The sequence below is a fragment of the Episyrphus balteatus genome, chromosome 3 (genome assembly GCF_945859705.1).
Source record: "Episyrphus balteatus chromosome 3, idEpiBalt1.1, whole genome shotgun sequence".
Lineage (NCBI taxonomy): Eukaryota > Metazoa > Arthropoda > Insecta > Diptera > Syrphidae > Episyrphus > Episyrphus balteatus.
In genome coordinates this window covers 7,259,492-7,274,077 of record NC_079136.1, presented here as the reverse complement: position 1 = coordinate 7,274,077, position 14,586 = coordinate 7,259,492, and the positions used below count along the sequence as shown (strand labels likewise).

At 29.5% G+C, this 14,586-nt stretch overlaps 1 protein-coding gene across 1 annotated transcript; it reads right to left on the bottom strand.

Annotated features, from left to right (window-relative positions):
* Positions 1-7,349: 7,349 nt before the first annotated feature.
* LOC129916021 (uncharacterized) lies at positions 7,350-11,245 on the bottom strand. Its single transcript, XM_055995782.1, has 2 exons — positions 10,700-11,245; positions 7,350-7,699 (listed from the first exon to the last, which is right to left on the bottom strand). Exons 1-2 carry the CDS (start codon positions 10,792-10,794, stop codon positions 7,459-7,461), a joined length of 336 nt encoding a protein of 111 aa, XP_055851757.1. The 5' UTR covers positions 10,795-11,245; the 3' UTR covers positions 7,350-7,458.
* Between the last annotated feature and the right edge of the window lie 3,341 nt (positions 11,246-14,586).

Sequence of the window (14,586 nt, the reverse complement as noted above, 5' to 3'; positions counted from 1 at the left end):
ATATGTAACGGTCAAAATTTTCAAAAAAGTTGAATTTTCAAATTTTTTTCTTTTCTAGAAATTGTAGCTTTGCAAAACAAAATTTGTTGCGCAAAAATTAATTTTGTAGCTCCATCCAGTCATTTTCAATTCAAATTTGAAGTTTAAAAAGTGCACTTCCAGTTCGTTGTACCAATGCACGAAATTTAAAAAAAGACTTTTTTAAATTTTTTCTTTTGCCATTAATTGTAGCTTTTGAATACATTATTTTTGATACAAACCACAATTTTGTAGCTCAAACCGTTTTTGAAATATTCAAGATTTTGTTTTAAAAATACACCTCAAAAGTACCCTTTCAAAATCCAAAAAAATGCCAAATTCCAAAATTTTTTTTTCCAGAAATTTGAAGTAACCTAGACTAAGACGAAATCCAAAAACCTCGATTTTGTAGCTCGATTAGTTTTTTTGTTATTCAATATTCCGCTAAAATAAGACTCAATTTCATATGTAACGGTCAAAATTTTCAAAAAAGTTGAATTTTCAAATTTTTTTCTTTTCTAGAAATTGTAGCTTTGCAAAACAAAATTTGTTGCGCAAAAATTAATTTTGTAGCTCCATCCAGTCATTTTCAATTCAAATTTGAAGTTTAAAAAGTGCACTTCCAGTTCGTTGTACCAATGCACGAAATTTAAAAAAAGACTTTTTTAAATTTTTTCTTTTGCCATTAATTGTAGCTTTTGAATACATTATTTTTGATACAAACCACAATTTTGTAGCTCAAACCGTTTTTGAAATATTCAAGATTTTGTTTTAAAAATACACCTCAAAAGTACCCTTTCAAAATCCAAAAAAATGCCAAATTCCAAAATTTTTTTTTCCAGAAATTTGAAGTAACCTAGACTAAGACGAAATCCAAAAACCTCGATTTTGTAGCTCGATTAGTTTTTTTGTTATTCAATATTCCGCTAAAATAAGACTCAATTTCATATGTAACGGTCAAAATTTTCAAAAAAGTTGAATTTTCAAATTTTTTTCTTTTCTAGAAATTGTAGCTTTGCAAAACAAAATTTGTTGCGCAAAAATTAATTTTGTAGCTCCATCCAGTCATTTTCAATTCAAATTTGAAGTTTAAAAAGTGCACTTCCAGTTCGTTGTACCAATGCACGAAATTTAAAAAAAGACTTTTTTAAATTTTTTCTTTTGCCATTAATTGTAGCTTTTGAATACATTATTTTTGATACAAACCACAATTTTGTAGCTCAAACCGTTTTTGAAATATTCAAGATTTTGTTTTAAAAATACACCTCAAAAGTACCCTTTCAAAATCCAAAAAAATGCCAAATTCCAAAATTTTTTTTTCCAGAAATTTGAAGTAACCTAGACTAAGACGAAATCCAAAAACCTCGATTTTGTAGCTCGATTAGTTTTTTTGTTATTCAATATTCCGCTAAAATAAGACTCAATTTCATATGTAACGGTCAAAATTTTCAAAAAAGTTGAATTTTCAAATTTTTTTCTTTTCTAGAAATTGTAGCTTTGCAAAACAAAATTTGTTGCGCAAAAATTAATTTTGTAGCTCCATCCAGTCATTTTCAATTCAAATTTGAAGTTTAAAAAGTGCACTTCCTGTTCGTTGTAGGGGAAGGTGGCCTAAAATGGCCCCCCTAAGGAAAATGTCCTATATCTCGAAAAACAGTAGCATTCAAACTTAAATGCTATATACTTTTCAAAGTTTAATATATTACTCTCACATTTTTTTCATTTGTGATTTGAAAAAGTTCCAAAAAGTATTTAATTTTTTTAATTTTCAAGACGTCTACAAATTTCACTGATCAAATTTACCCGGGTAAAATGGCACACCGTCCAAACATAAGTGATTTTAAATGCAAAATTGACTCAAAGGGCTTCTTTTCCATTTTCTTGGAACAAGTGGTGCTTAATCCCCCCAGATCTTTCATCGAGCCATTCAAACCCCAGTTCATGTTGGTTGCTCGTCTCGTTTTTGTAGTTTTTGCAACTTTGAGTGTTTTGGATGCTTTTTTCCAGGTTTTTGACGGAATCAAGGGCTTTCCTCAGTCCAGGACTTCCTCTCTGTACATCGTTCATAAATAGCAACTATTTTCACTTTAAAAAAATGAAAATGTGAAAAAAAAATTTTAAATGACATGTGAAATAGGTATGCCATTTTACCCGAGCATTAAGTAGTCCATTTTGCCCATTTTGAGTTTTTTCAATTTAATTTGTACACCAAAAAATTTAAAATCGTTTTAAACCAACTTATTTCAGTAAATTAATAAGAAATACTTCATGCGTACACACATTAACTTCTTTTTCCAAAATACAATGTTTTTTATACTTTTTTTTTTTGCAAAAAAAAATTTCACAAAATTTTAACGAGTGTACTTTTTGATATGGATAGAGACAGTTTGACCTGTCAAATTTTAAATAACGGCTTGAAGTTCCTGAAATTTCGTACATGTTGGTTTTGCCAGATAAACTAAAGAATCGCGTTCATAAAACTTTCTAATTATTTTCGATTCTACGATTCCTAGCAAGGGGGCCATTTTACCTTGGGGTGCCATTTTAGGCTACTTTCCCCTAATATACCTATATTTTCTTTTTAATTACAAAATTATATCAACGAAGACCAATTAGATATAAGTATTTTTCGGAAGGATTTTGCGTTGAAGACCATTATTTTAAAATCGACGTAAAAAGACGTTATTTTTAAGTTGTTTAATCATAAGACATCCTTAAATCAAAGTTTTTTATCTTTAAAAAAAGTACCAATTTAAAAAAAGACATCTTACAACATTTGGTTTGTTTTAACTTTAATTAAAAAAATCTTCCATTTTTGTTTTTCAACATTCAATCAAAATTGCGTTTTTTCTCTCAGTGTAAAAGTTTATGTTACTTTTGAACCCAATTGATATAATGGGCCTAGCGCAAGGAGGGAACTTCAGATCTTTGAAAATTTTTTAAAAATCTATTTATTGATCAAAATTGCTATTATCGCACATTGTTTTTAAAATCTAAATTTATGAACGTAGGTATGTGAACAGCAAATTTTATTACTTAAATTCTGAGTAGATGGCGAAAGATCTTAAGATTTTATAAAGACAAAAAAAAAATATGGCTGGGATTTAAGCAAACACAATCTAAAAAGGAATAATTTTAAACGAGATGGCCAAAAAATATTACAATAGTAGATAAAATTTTTCAGGAATTGTTTAATAACAATTTTACAAAAAAAAAAAAAAAAAAAAAAAATACTAATTAAACTTCAGCTTCAAGAAGATAAATTTAAAAAAAAGAAAACACCCCCCATAATTTTTCTTCTAACTCTGTCTAAACCAATTAACATAAATTCATTCTAGGAAAATTCCATTAAATTAGTTTTCTAACATTTTTAAACTATTTATAGCCTCTTCATCTACCCACAAGTCAAGTCATTCCATCGTTAAACCTATAAAAATGTCTAGGTAATAAAAAGCGCAAGGTCTAATGGAACTAACAACCTACTCTTACTACCTTCATGTTTTTTTTTTGAAAATTTTGACCGTTACATATGAAATTGAGTCTTATTTTAGCGGAATATTGAATAACAAAAAAACTAATCGAGCTACAAAATCGAGGTTTTTGGATTTCGTCTTAGTCTAGGTTACTTCAAATTTCTGGAAAAAAAAATTTTGGAATTTGGCATTTTTTTGGATTTTGAAAGGGTACTTTTGAGGTGTATTTTTAAAACAAAATCTTGAATATTTCAAAAACGTTTTGAGCTACAAAATTGTGGTTTGTATCAAAAATAATGTATTCAAAAGCTACAATTAATGGCAAAAGAAAAAATTTAAAAAAGTGATTTTTTCAAAAAGTCTCCACTGGCCTCGTCAAACCGGAAGTGCACTTCTGAATCTTTAAGTTTAAATAAAAAATGACTGGGTGGAGCTACAAAATTAATTTTTGCGCAACAAATTAGCATTTAATTAGCTACAATTTTGGGCATCAAAAAAATATTAAATTTCCTACTTTCGTCCGCTAACTTCAGTCTTATTTTAGCGGAATTTTTAATATCAAAAAAACTGTTAAGGCTACAAAATCCAAGTTTATGGAATTGAAAAGCATTTAAAAAGCTACAAATTCGGAGGCCAACTTAACTCATTTATTTTAATTATTTCAGATTTTGTCCGCTAACTTCAGTCTTATTTTAGCGGAAAATTCAATAACTCAAAAACTAAACGAGCTACAAATTTTTGGTTTGCGCAACAAATTAGCATTTAATTAGCTACAATTAATGAGACTAATTTGGTTTTATTCCGCCACAAAGTGTCCGCCAAGATAAGGGACGTAATAAATTATGATTGTGCAAAATTTCAATTAATTTCATATAACGATGAAAAGATGTTCTTTTTCTAAACACTTTTTGATCTAGAGCACATAATAAATTTATTTAACTTTAATACGCATGCTGATAATATTACCTTTTATTTAATATATCACACATAACGGTGCTCTACAACTAACGTGCTCTACAAGTTATATAATCTTTAATTGAAAAACTTGAAAAATACCTCAAAACACTCCAAAACCACGAATATGCAAAATTGTAGTTTTGAGAAAAACGGCTTTAAAGTTTTGGAAATTCATGCAATCTTATGGAAACTCGTGCTACGGAAATTGATATTTTAAGCTTTTAGGCAATAGATGGATGATTGGATCGAAGCAGTGGATAGAGGGACCGATAACAAGTTAAATGACGCATTAAAGTGAAAATGTCCAAAAATGCAGATTCGCGGTTTTGGCTTTGTGTTGATAGTCTAAGAGCCAACGACATTATGAATCAAGTCATCTAAAGAAAGTTGTGAGGCGTATCATTAGAAAGAGCCTGGGGAGTAAGGCACGAATCGTGAAGTCTGGCAGCATTTTGGTGTGACCAACATGTGTTAAATTCGACCCAAAGGTGTGACAAAAATGAAAGAAGTCAAGTCATCACACTTTTGGGAATATTATGTGACAAATTTCATAAAAAAAAATATTATGCAAATTACTTTCGGTTAGGAATTAAATTTACAAAATTAAACAACCAGGTTGACTTTTTTCTTTTTTTTACACTTTGAGTCGAATTTAACCTATGTTGGTCACACCAAAATGCTGCCAGACTTAATGATTCTTGTCTAGCTCTTCAAGGGCTTTCTTCTGATATACGTCACAACATTCTTTAGATGACTTGACTTCTTTCATTTTTGTCACACCTTTGGGTCGAATTTAACACATGTTGGTCACACCAAAATGCTGCCAGACTTCACGATTCGTGCTTTACTCCCCAGGCTCTTTCTAATGATATGGCTCACAACTTTCTTTAGATGACTTGATTCATTATGTCGTTGGCTCTCGGTCTATGACGATTTGTTGCCGATGACCAGCAGCAGTAGACGAAGTACCGTAATCTCAGTTTGAAATTTCGACATTGTTGGCTTTAAAAAATTCTTACTTTTTTTGTAGGCATGGTAGAAATATGATAGAAGCGTCATATAAAAGGTGAAATAATAATGATATAAAATTTATTATAAGTTGTCTTTTAAAAAATGGATTTAATGGCGTTAGAAGAGAAAAGAGATTGATTGTTTTGCTTTTTTTATGAAAACTAATTGGGTTAAAAAAATAGCTCCTTTTGTAGATGTTGTATAGACATGGTCGATATAAATATTTTGAGCTGATGGTATAAAATTTTTTGTAGTTTGTCATATAAAAAATGTGATGGAATAAAAATAAGTTATATTTTTTCGATTTTTTTAAAATGATTTTTAAGGTTTCACTTCAACCACGTGTGAATTGCACACATGATTTTTTTTTTCTAAGCAGTTTTTTTTTAATACAAAATTTCAAAAAAATTTCACAAAAAAAAAATTGGGAAGTAGGTATTTCAAAAGTTTTTGGAATAATTTTGAAATATGTATTTCTTTTTTTAAATCCAACACAGAGTGTTTTGAATTTTTTTTTTAATTTTTTTAATATTACGACTACCTGAGTAGTCTGTATAATAATTTTCGTTGAAATCGGTTATGTCTTAATGAGAAAGTCAGAAATCAAGAAAACGTTGCTTTGGCAGGCACATTAATACATAGGTTTCTAAAAATAACCCTTTCCGTTTTAATATTAATTTCAATTTCCCTTCTAGAGAAAAACTCTTGACTAACAAGTTTGAAGCAAATGGCTTCAGCAGTTTTTAGCTGCAGCTCGAGATACAGGCAGACACATAGACAGACTGACAGAATCCCGATACCCACTTTTTAGCATTCTCTATAACCCTAATAAGTGTCAAGTCTGATTGTTTTCTCAAGTTCGATTTTTTTAGGGCAGTACCTGTAGTACCTATGTGTATCGAAAGTAAGAAATATAAAAATTGTTATAATCGTAAAATAATTTTAAATTATAAAAATTTACAAAGAATTAAAAAAGTAAGACATTAAAAGGAAAAAGTTAGTGTGTAAAGCAGTAAAGTTGTCCAAATCATAATAAAATCGGAAAAAATAAAAAGACTAAGAAATATCGCTAAAAAAAACAATTTTAAAATATGAACTGTCATTAAATAAAATCATGATCATAAAATTAACCTTTAATAATAAGAATTAAATTATGGCTTTAAATAAAAGGGTCAATATGTGTAACTGTATGCGTAGTGTATTCTATTTTTTAACCGACTCCCAAAAAGGAGGAGGTATTCAATTCGTCTGTATTTTTTTTTTTAATTTTTTTTTTGTGTTTGTTACCTCATATCTTTGGATTTGGAATAAGCGAACCAATTTTCATAATTCTTTTTGTATTGGAAAGCTGGTGCCTGCAGTGTGGTCCCATTTCAATTTTGTTTACTGCCATATAAACTAAGAGAAAAACCGTAAAACTCAGTTTTGATCCATGGATCCATTTTTTTTGATAAAAATGATTATTTAAATATGCTTAGTTTCCTAGACCGAATTGCGAAAATAATATTTTTTTCACTTACATTTGATTAAAATGTCTTTAATCAAATTTCGTTTGGGGATGATAAAATCATAACCTATCACACGTTGACAGTGTTCTTCTAGTTTGTAGTCAATTGACTATTTTATTTACTTTTCAATAAGATAACTATTGACTAAGTAAATATTATTTCAGAATATTGAAAGATTATATTTGCATTGTAAATCAAGGATTCTAGAACACTTACCTATATTTTTTTCCGAAAGATTATTATTAATAATGATTAATTTGATGATGCAATAATTTAAAATATTGGAACAGATTTCTTCTAGGTGCAATGTCGTCGGTGCATTGTGGAAAGATACAAAAAAGTGCACACTGATAAGAATATCAAAATTAAAACACATTTTGAGGGACTACTTATGTATATAATTTATTTTTTTCTTTTATGAAAACAATTGTTTTTGTAAAGGCACAATGTTTAACAAAAAAAAGTAACTAACATGCTTAAATTTTATAGTTTTAACTACTAGTACTTAATGTTGAAGTTGTTATTACTGGAACCATCATTGTTGTTGTTTTGGGGAGTTCATGTTTCATTGCCGCACAGGATCCATGCTGCAACACCGAAAGTATACATGCACTAGAAAATGTTATTATCACAGTAATCCAAAACGAGAAAAAGAAAGTTCTACGCACATTTTGCCACCAGGGATCATCTTGAAATGGCAATAATTCTTCAAGACTTAAACTTTTCAATTTGCTGAAAATAAAAAGAATATATTCAATTTATATTATATTTTCATTCAAATATAAACAATAATTAAATTAAATTATGGATTCATTAAAATAACTTTAAAATAAATATTACTAATACACCGTAGTGTACCCTTAATAATGTGACAATTTGTTATGAGTTAAATGAAGAAGTCTCATAATATTGGAATACAAAAGCACACAAACATGAACAAGAGTTGAAAAAGAAACGTTTTGTCCAAATTTTGTTTAACAAGTGTGACAACAATGAAACAAATCATTGAACCTTATATTAATTTTCCCTCCTGTAAAACTAGTAAGCTTTTTCGTTCACGAAAAACCAGCAAAACAATTATACCCATAAATTATTTGAAAACATCTCCAGACTGCAGTTTGTAGCAATTATTTTTTAAGCTTACGCAGTAAAATTTTGATTTAAGGGGTTACATCTAGTTGTAAGTGCAAAAAAACCTTCATTTTTGTGGATTTTTTGTGAAGAGGCATTTAATTATATAAACGTAAAGAATACATATCCATATAGCAAATTAAATGTATTAAAAGAATTCGCTGTGTATTTAAAAAAATCTTGGGTTCCGTTATTTTTGTAGTAGATCTGCTAGACGACCTCCTGGCGGTGAGCAAGATATCTCTGATCCAAGTCACTTAAAATTAAAAAAATCAAAAGATTCATTTTCAAGATAGACGAATGCAGGTAATGAACGAAGGAATAGTCAAAATTTTGATTTTTGATAAAATGGCGGCTTCCCAAAGAAAAAATCGTTGTTTTTCACGAAAATTTACACTTTAAAGTGGCTTAAAAAATCGAATTATTGTCGAAAACCTTTTTCCTTCGTTCATTACCTGACAAAAGTATCTAAGAAAATTGTGTAAAAATTTCAAGCCGATTACTCCAGCCGTTTCGGAGAAATTTTGCTCACCGCCAGACACCTTTTTTTTGGAGGTCGTCTAGCAGATCTACTACAAAAAAAAATCATGTTTGTAAATCACACGTGGTAGAAGTGAAACCTTAAAAAATAATTTTTCTTGCAAAAAAAAAAAAAAATAGAAAAAATCTACCTATTTTTATTCTATCACCTTTAAATCCATATTTTTATATGACAACCTAGATAAATTTTAAATCATCTGAAAGCTTATTGTCGTAGCTCAAAATATATATATCGATCAGGTGTATGAGACAAGAGCTAGAATTTTTTAAACTCGATGAAATTTCATCCGAAAAGCAAAAAAAAACATTTATTTTTATGTTCTCATGCTATTAAATCAATTTTTTTGTTTGACAACCTATACAAAATTTTATACCATGTGAAAGCTTATTGTTTCACCTTGAATAATTATGTATAAATCTTATTTCAAAGAAGTCTACAAGAGAAGTTAGAATTTTTTAAAGTCAACCATGTCGAATTTCCAGACTGAGATTACGGTACTTCCTACACTGGTAGCTGGTCATCGCCAACAGATCTCCACAGGTGTTTTGAGGTATTTTGAGGTAACTTGTAGAGCACGTAACGTTATGTGTGATATATCAAATAAAAGGTTATGTTATAAGCATGCGTATTAAAGTTAAACTAAATTTGTATGTGCACTAGATCAAAAGATATAACGTGTGTTGGAAAAGAACATCTTTTTACCGTTATCTCCGAATTTTGAATATGAAATTAATTGAAATTTTGTACAATTATAATTTATTTAATTACCTATCTACAGTACAAATTTCATTCATCTATCTATTAAAACAAAAAAGTTATAACAAGTTGAAGTCGTGTCGCGTTTTCGTTTCATCTTGTTTCAAATCACTACGATACTAAAGAAGTTTTCACTTCAATAACGGAACCCAATATTTTTTTAAATACACAGTGAATTATTTTAAAACATTTAAATTTGCTATATGGATATGTATTCTGTATGTTTATATAATTAAATGTCTCTTCACAAAAAATCCACAAAAAAGAAGGTTTTTTTTTGCACTTACAACTAGATATAACCCCTTAAAAGGCTTTATTATTCTAAGCATTGAACATTGAAAAAAAAAAATTTGATTGAAATATAAATATTTTGCAATAAAAAAAAAAATATTTCAAATACATAATTTTCTGCATTGCAAACAAATTCAATGGAAAATGTGAGCATTAAATATTTTTTTAATGTCGAATTTTTTAAATTTTTGACTTTTTGAACTTTGAATTAGAACATACATCAGCATCAGTCATTATGTCAACTATACGCTATACCATTGAACCTAAGTCGAAATAACATGAATATTTAAAAAATACAATATTTCATGCACATAGGTAAAGTGTGCATGATTTTTTTTTCAATGCAGAAAATTTTTATTTGTAATATGTATTTTTTTTTAATTCAAAATATTTTTGCTTGCAACAAAAATTTTATTTTCAATGTTAATATTTTTCAGTTGCAATAACAATTTTTTCAATGTTGAATGTTTTTAGTTGCAATAAATATTTTTTAATTTATTTTTCAGTTGCAATACCTACATTTTTTTACATAATGCAAATTTCTTTCAGCAACAATAATTTTTTTAAAAATTTGTAATGGAAAACAAATGCATTAAATAAAAAAAATTATTTTTTACAACCCTGCACATCACTAAGTTCAACGTTTACTTTATCATTAATGTCTATTTTTGACATTCTTTTCATTTACGTAGGTAGGGTATGGTAATCATTTAGAACCTGAGTTAGCCTTGAGTTCTTATCTCATTTCTTTAAACAAAAAAAAAAAAAAATGCTTATTGTGACAAAATAATTGTTTATTCTATGAATAGGTAGAAGATAGAAGAAATAGATAAATATTTGAAATGATAACATTTTGTTAAAATTAATCTTCTTAAAACTTTTGAAAAATTATTTTAATAAAAAACATTCAAATTATTGAATTATTTATATTTTAAAATCCCTTTATTCATTTATTTCGTTTCAAAAATGAAATTCATTAAATTTAGAACTACTCAAAGGGTTAGCTTACTTACTGACTTTCATCCAAGGATTCATAACAATCTGCACCATTGGAAATATCCACAACATATTCAGATGTCAAAAGCAGCCTTGTTGTTTCAGTGGCCATTTAATCTTCTTAAATTTAACTTTCTTATGATTATATCGTTGAACTCGCAGCTTCAAGTTAAAAATAATAAATAACAACAATTCTCAATTCCACTCTAAATTGTATTTCAAAGATAATAATCTTATATCTTTTTAAGAGTCTTATCTATTTGCCAGATTGTGTTTATTATCACTCATTATACTACATTTATATGTATATAATCACTCTCGAAAAAACACTTTGTATGCTTTCAAAACTATACACAAGATAAAAGGAAAACACAATATAAAAAGTGTTTTTTTTTTTTTTATTTTCTTATAAAAGCAACCCGCATCTATTCTTTCAACCCCTACGTTATGATACTTATTTGCAAGACACCAAGAAGAGCAGTGAACTACTGTTCATCTTTAAGTACTAACTCACACTTGCCACTCGGTGGTATGTGCTGGCTTATATGGAACGTCTTGTCTTGTGTGTGCTGCTTCTACAGAGTTCAGTTTGGGTTGGTGAAAATGTCATTTGGTGAATTTAATTCCTGTAAACAACCTTATCTCCTCCACCATGTCTCTGAATACGTGAGCACAATTAAATGCTCGCTCCCAGCACTATAATATAACCAAAACCGATACTGAATCCAACTTGACGACAAAACAATGAAGCAGTCTCCGACAGATGTTACCCCTTTCCTAGTTTTGCTTTTATATACTTATACAGAACTGTGAGTTGGTGTCTTGGAGTGTGTGATGGAATGAAACTGATAATGTGACTAGGAAATTCCTTGTGCTACATGGACTTGATAATTTGTCTAGAAACAAAAATGACAAAATATCAAGATTGAAGGATAACTCCCTCATATATGTATGTTTGTAGTGTAGAAGACGATGAAGGAACGTCAACGACATAAAGACGTAACTTTTGACAAGTTCCCATGGGGCATGTCCCAGCCAACACCCATGTGTGTGCAACATATTCTACCCTATACTACCGCCAAAATGCTAATTGAAAATTCTAAAGCCTTAAATGGCGTCGTCGTCGTCATCATCATCATCACCAGGATCCTTCTTTTCGTTATGACTCGACTCTGTATTATAAAGACGTTATTTTACTTTATTTATTTTTTGAAAAAAGCATTTCCATTTGCGTTTTGTATACATTTCATTGTGGAAGGCATGATTGCAGTCAAATTCAGTATAAGTTTCATTCCAATTGCATTTCCATTCCATTTCCATCCTATTTCCATTTCCATTCCATTTCCATTCCATTTCCATTCCATTTCCATTCCATTTCCATTCCATTTCCATTCCATTTCCATTCCATTTCCATTCCATTTCCATTCCATTTCCATTCCATTTCCATTCCATTTCCATTTCCATTCCATTTCCATTCCATTTCCATTTCCATTCCATTTCCATTCCATTTCCATTCCATTTCCATTCCATTTCCATTCCATTTCCATTCCATTTCCATTCCATTTCCATTCCATTTCCATTCCATTTCCATTCCATTTTCATTCCATTTCCATTCCATTTCCATTCCATTTCCATTCCATTTCCATTCCATTTCCATTCCATTTCCATTCCATTTCCATTCCATTTCCATTCCATTTCCATTCCATTTCCATTCCATTTCCATTCCATTTCCATTCCATTTCCATTCCATTTCCATTCCATTTCCATTCCATTTCCATTCCATTTCCATTCCATTTCCATTCCATTTCCATTCCATTTCCATTCCATTTCCATTCCATTTCCATTCCATTTCCATTCCATTTCCATTCCATTTCCATTCCATTTCCATTCCATTTCCATTCCATTTCCATTCCATTTCCATTCCATTTCCATTCCATTTCCATTCCATTTCCATTCCATTTCCATTCCATTTCCATTTCCATTCCATTTCCATTCCATTTCCATTCCATTTCCATTCCATTTCCATTCCATTTCCATTCCATTTCCATTCCATTTCCATTCCATTTCCATTCCATTTCCATTCCATTTCCATTCCATTTCCATTCCATTTCCATCCCATTTCCACTTCCTTCGAAAATCAGGAGTATTTTTTCAGATCAAGCCCTTTTTATAGAAGATCTGACAAAGCTTTCAAAAAACAGCATTGACTTCAAATTTGCCTTTGACTGTTTGAAAAAACACTATTCACAAAAATGATGATTATTTCAAAAAGGGCTCTGTGGATGATGGTGCAAATGTAAATGTTGACAATTAGTATGGAGCCTTATGAAAAAGGAGGAAAAGTTGGTATATATTCCTGTTTATGGAATGTAAGGATAAACACATTTCAGAGGAGCTACACATTGCATAGTGGCTTCTTTGTGGTTTTGCTTCCGAATAATTTATTAAAATTATTTATTTTTTTTGTATGTGTTTATTATTTTCGAAACAGACAGATACATGGATCCTGATTTTCTTTCACTGGGCTTTTGTTCAATGTAGGAAGTTTGTGGTAAGTAACAGATTTAAGCAAAATGCTAATATCTTTTAAAAACAATGGAAAGGAAATTTACATTTACGTGGTGGACAAATTAATACTAAAAATGTTTGTCTAAAGATATGTTTGAATAATAAATTGACCAACCGTTGTTTGGGAATTTACATTTTTGGTGAACATGTATATTGTATAAATATTATAACAATTTCTCTCTTGTTAACTTCTGAAACAACAGTAAAATGTTAATTAACACTGGGCATGTCTGTGAAATTTACCAATTTTTAACAAAGCTGCGATTTTAACATAATTAGTATGTATTCCACATTAATGGAAATCTTCGGGCTTGGACGTCACACACACAAAAATAAGCACTAGCATTCTCAAAATCTCCGACTACTCGAACTTCAACATCCATCTTCGATAACATCCAGCTTAGTGGTAAAGAAACAGAAATATGGTAACAGTGTTGTAAAAATATCAATTAAAAAAAATATTTATTCCAAATACAAAAAGTTTGAATTAAAAAATATTTTTATTGCAACTGTAAAATATTTACATTAAAAAATATGTTTGTTCCAAATAAAAATATTTTGCATTAAAAAAATTAATTGCAAATGAACAAAAAAAAAATGCATTGAAAATTAAATTTTTATTGCAAATAAAAAAATTCCTGAATAAAAATCAATGCAAAATGTGTGCAAACAAATTTTCTTAGGTACATATTTTTTTCGAACTTCTTACAATTTGAAATTGAAATAGATAATGTGTAATAGCCCAAATCGAAAGAAATTTGACGAATATTGAAAGAAAAAAATATTTATTAGTACAGGAAAGATAGACTTTTTCGTGGAACGAAATATAGGACGGCTGATTTTTTCAAATCTGAGAGAAGGATTTTAGAAAAGCCAACCCTTTGGTGAAATCCGCCATTTTGAAAAACGCGAAATGGTCAATAGAATTTAATGCTTCAAAAACACAATGCTGCCTACTATCATTAAAACGGAACCTTCCCCCCATGCCACTATCAATGAGTGCCACTTGCATCGAGGAAACTGAGAAACTTTCCATTCTCGGTATGAGTGTAACAAACCACCTTCTGTGGAATGAACACAACATATTCGATGTCTCTCCTTGTTTCATAGCTGTTTTTATAAACAATGTTCAGATGAAATAGCTAGTTGCATTCATCCCCTATCCCCTGAAACAATTTAACCGTAATACTCGCGCTTCTAGAAATGCTCATCAGTTTACCCTTGAGCCCAACTACGGACGTACCGTCAAATACAGAGATTCTTTCTTTAGCCGCACCAAAAGAATGTGGAATATATTACCCGCCTCTGTTTTTCCCTGCCATTTTAATGTCCAGAG

Coding starts and splice junctions, on each gene's coding strand:
- LOC129916021 (XM_055995782.1), bottom strand. CDS start 10,794: ATGGCCACTGAAACAACAAGGCTGCTTTTGACATCTGAATATGTTGTG. Junction 7,700..10,699: donor GAATCCTTGGATGAAAGTCA/GTAAGTAAGCTA, acceptor TTTTATTTTCAG/CAAATTGAAAAGTTTAAGTC.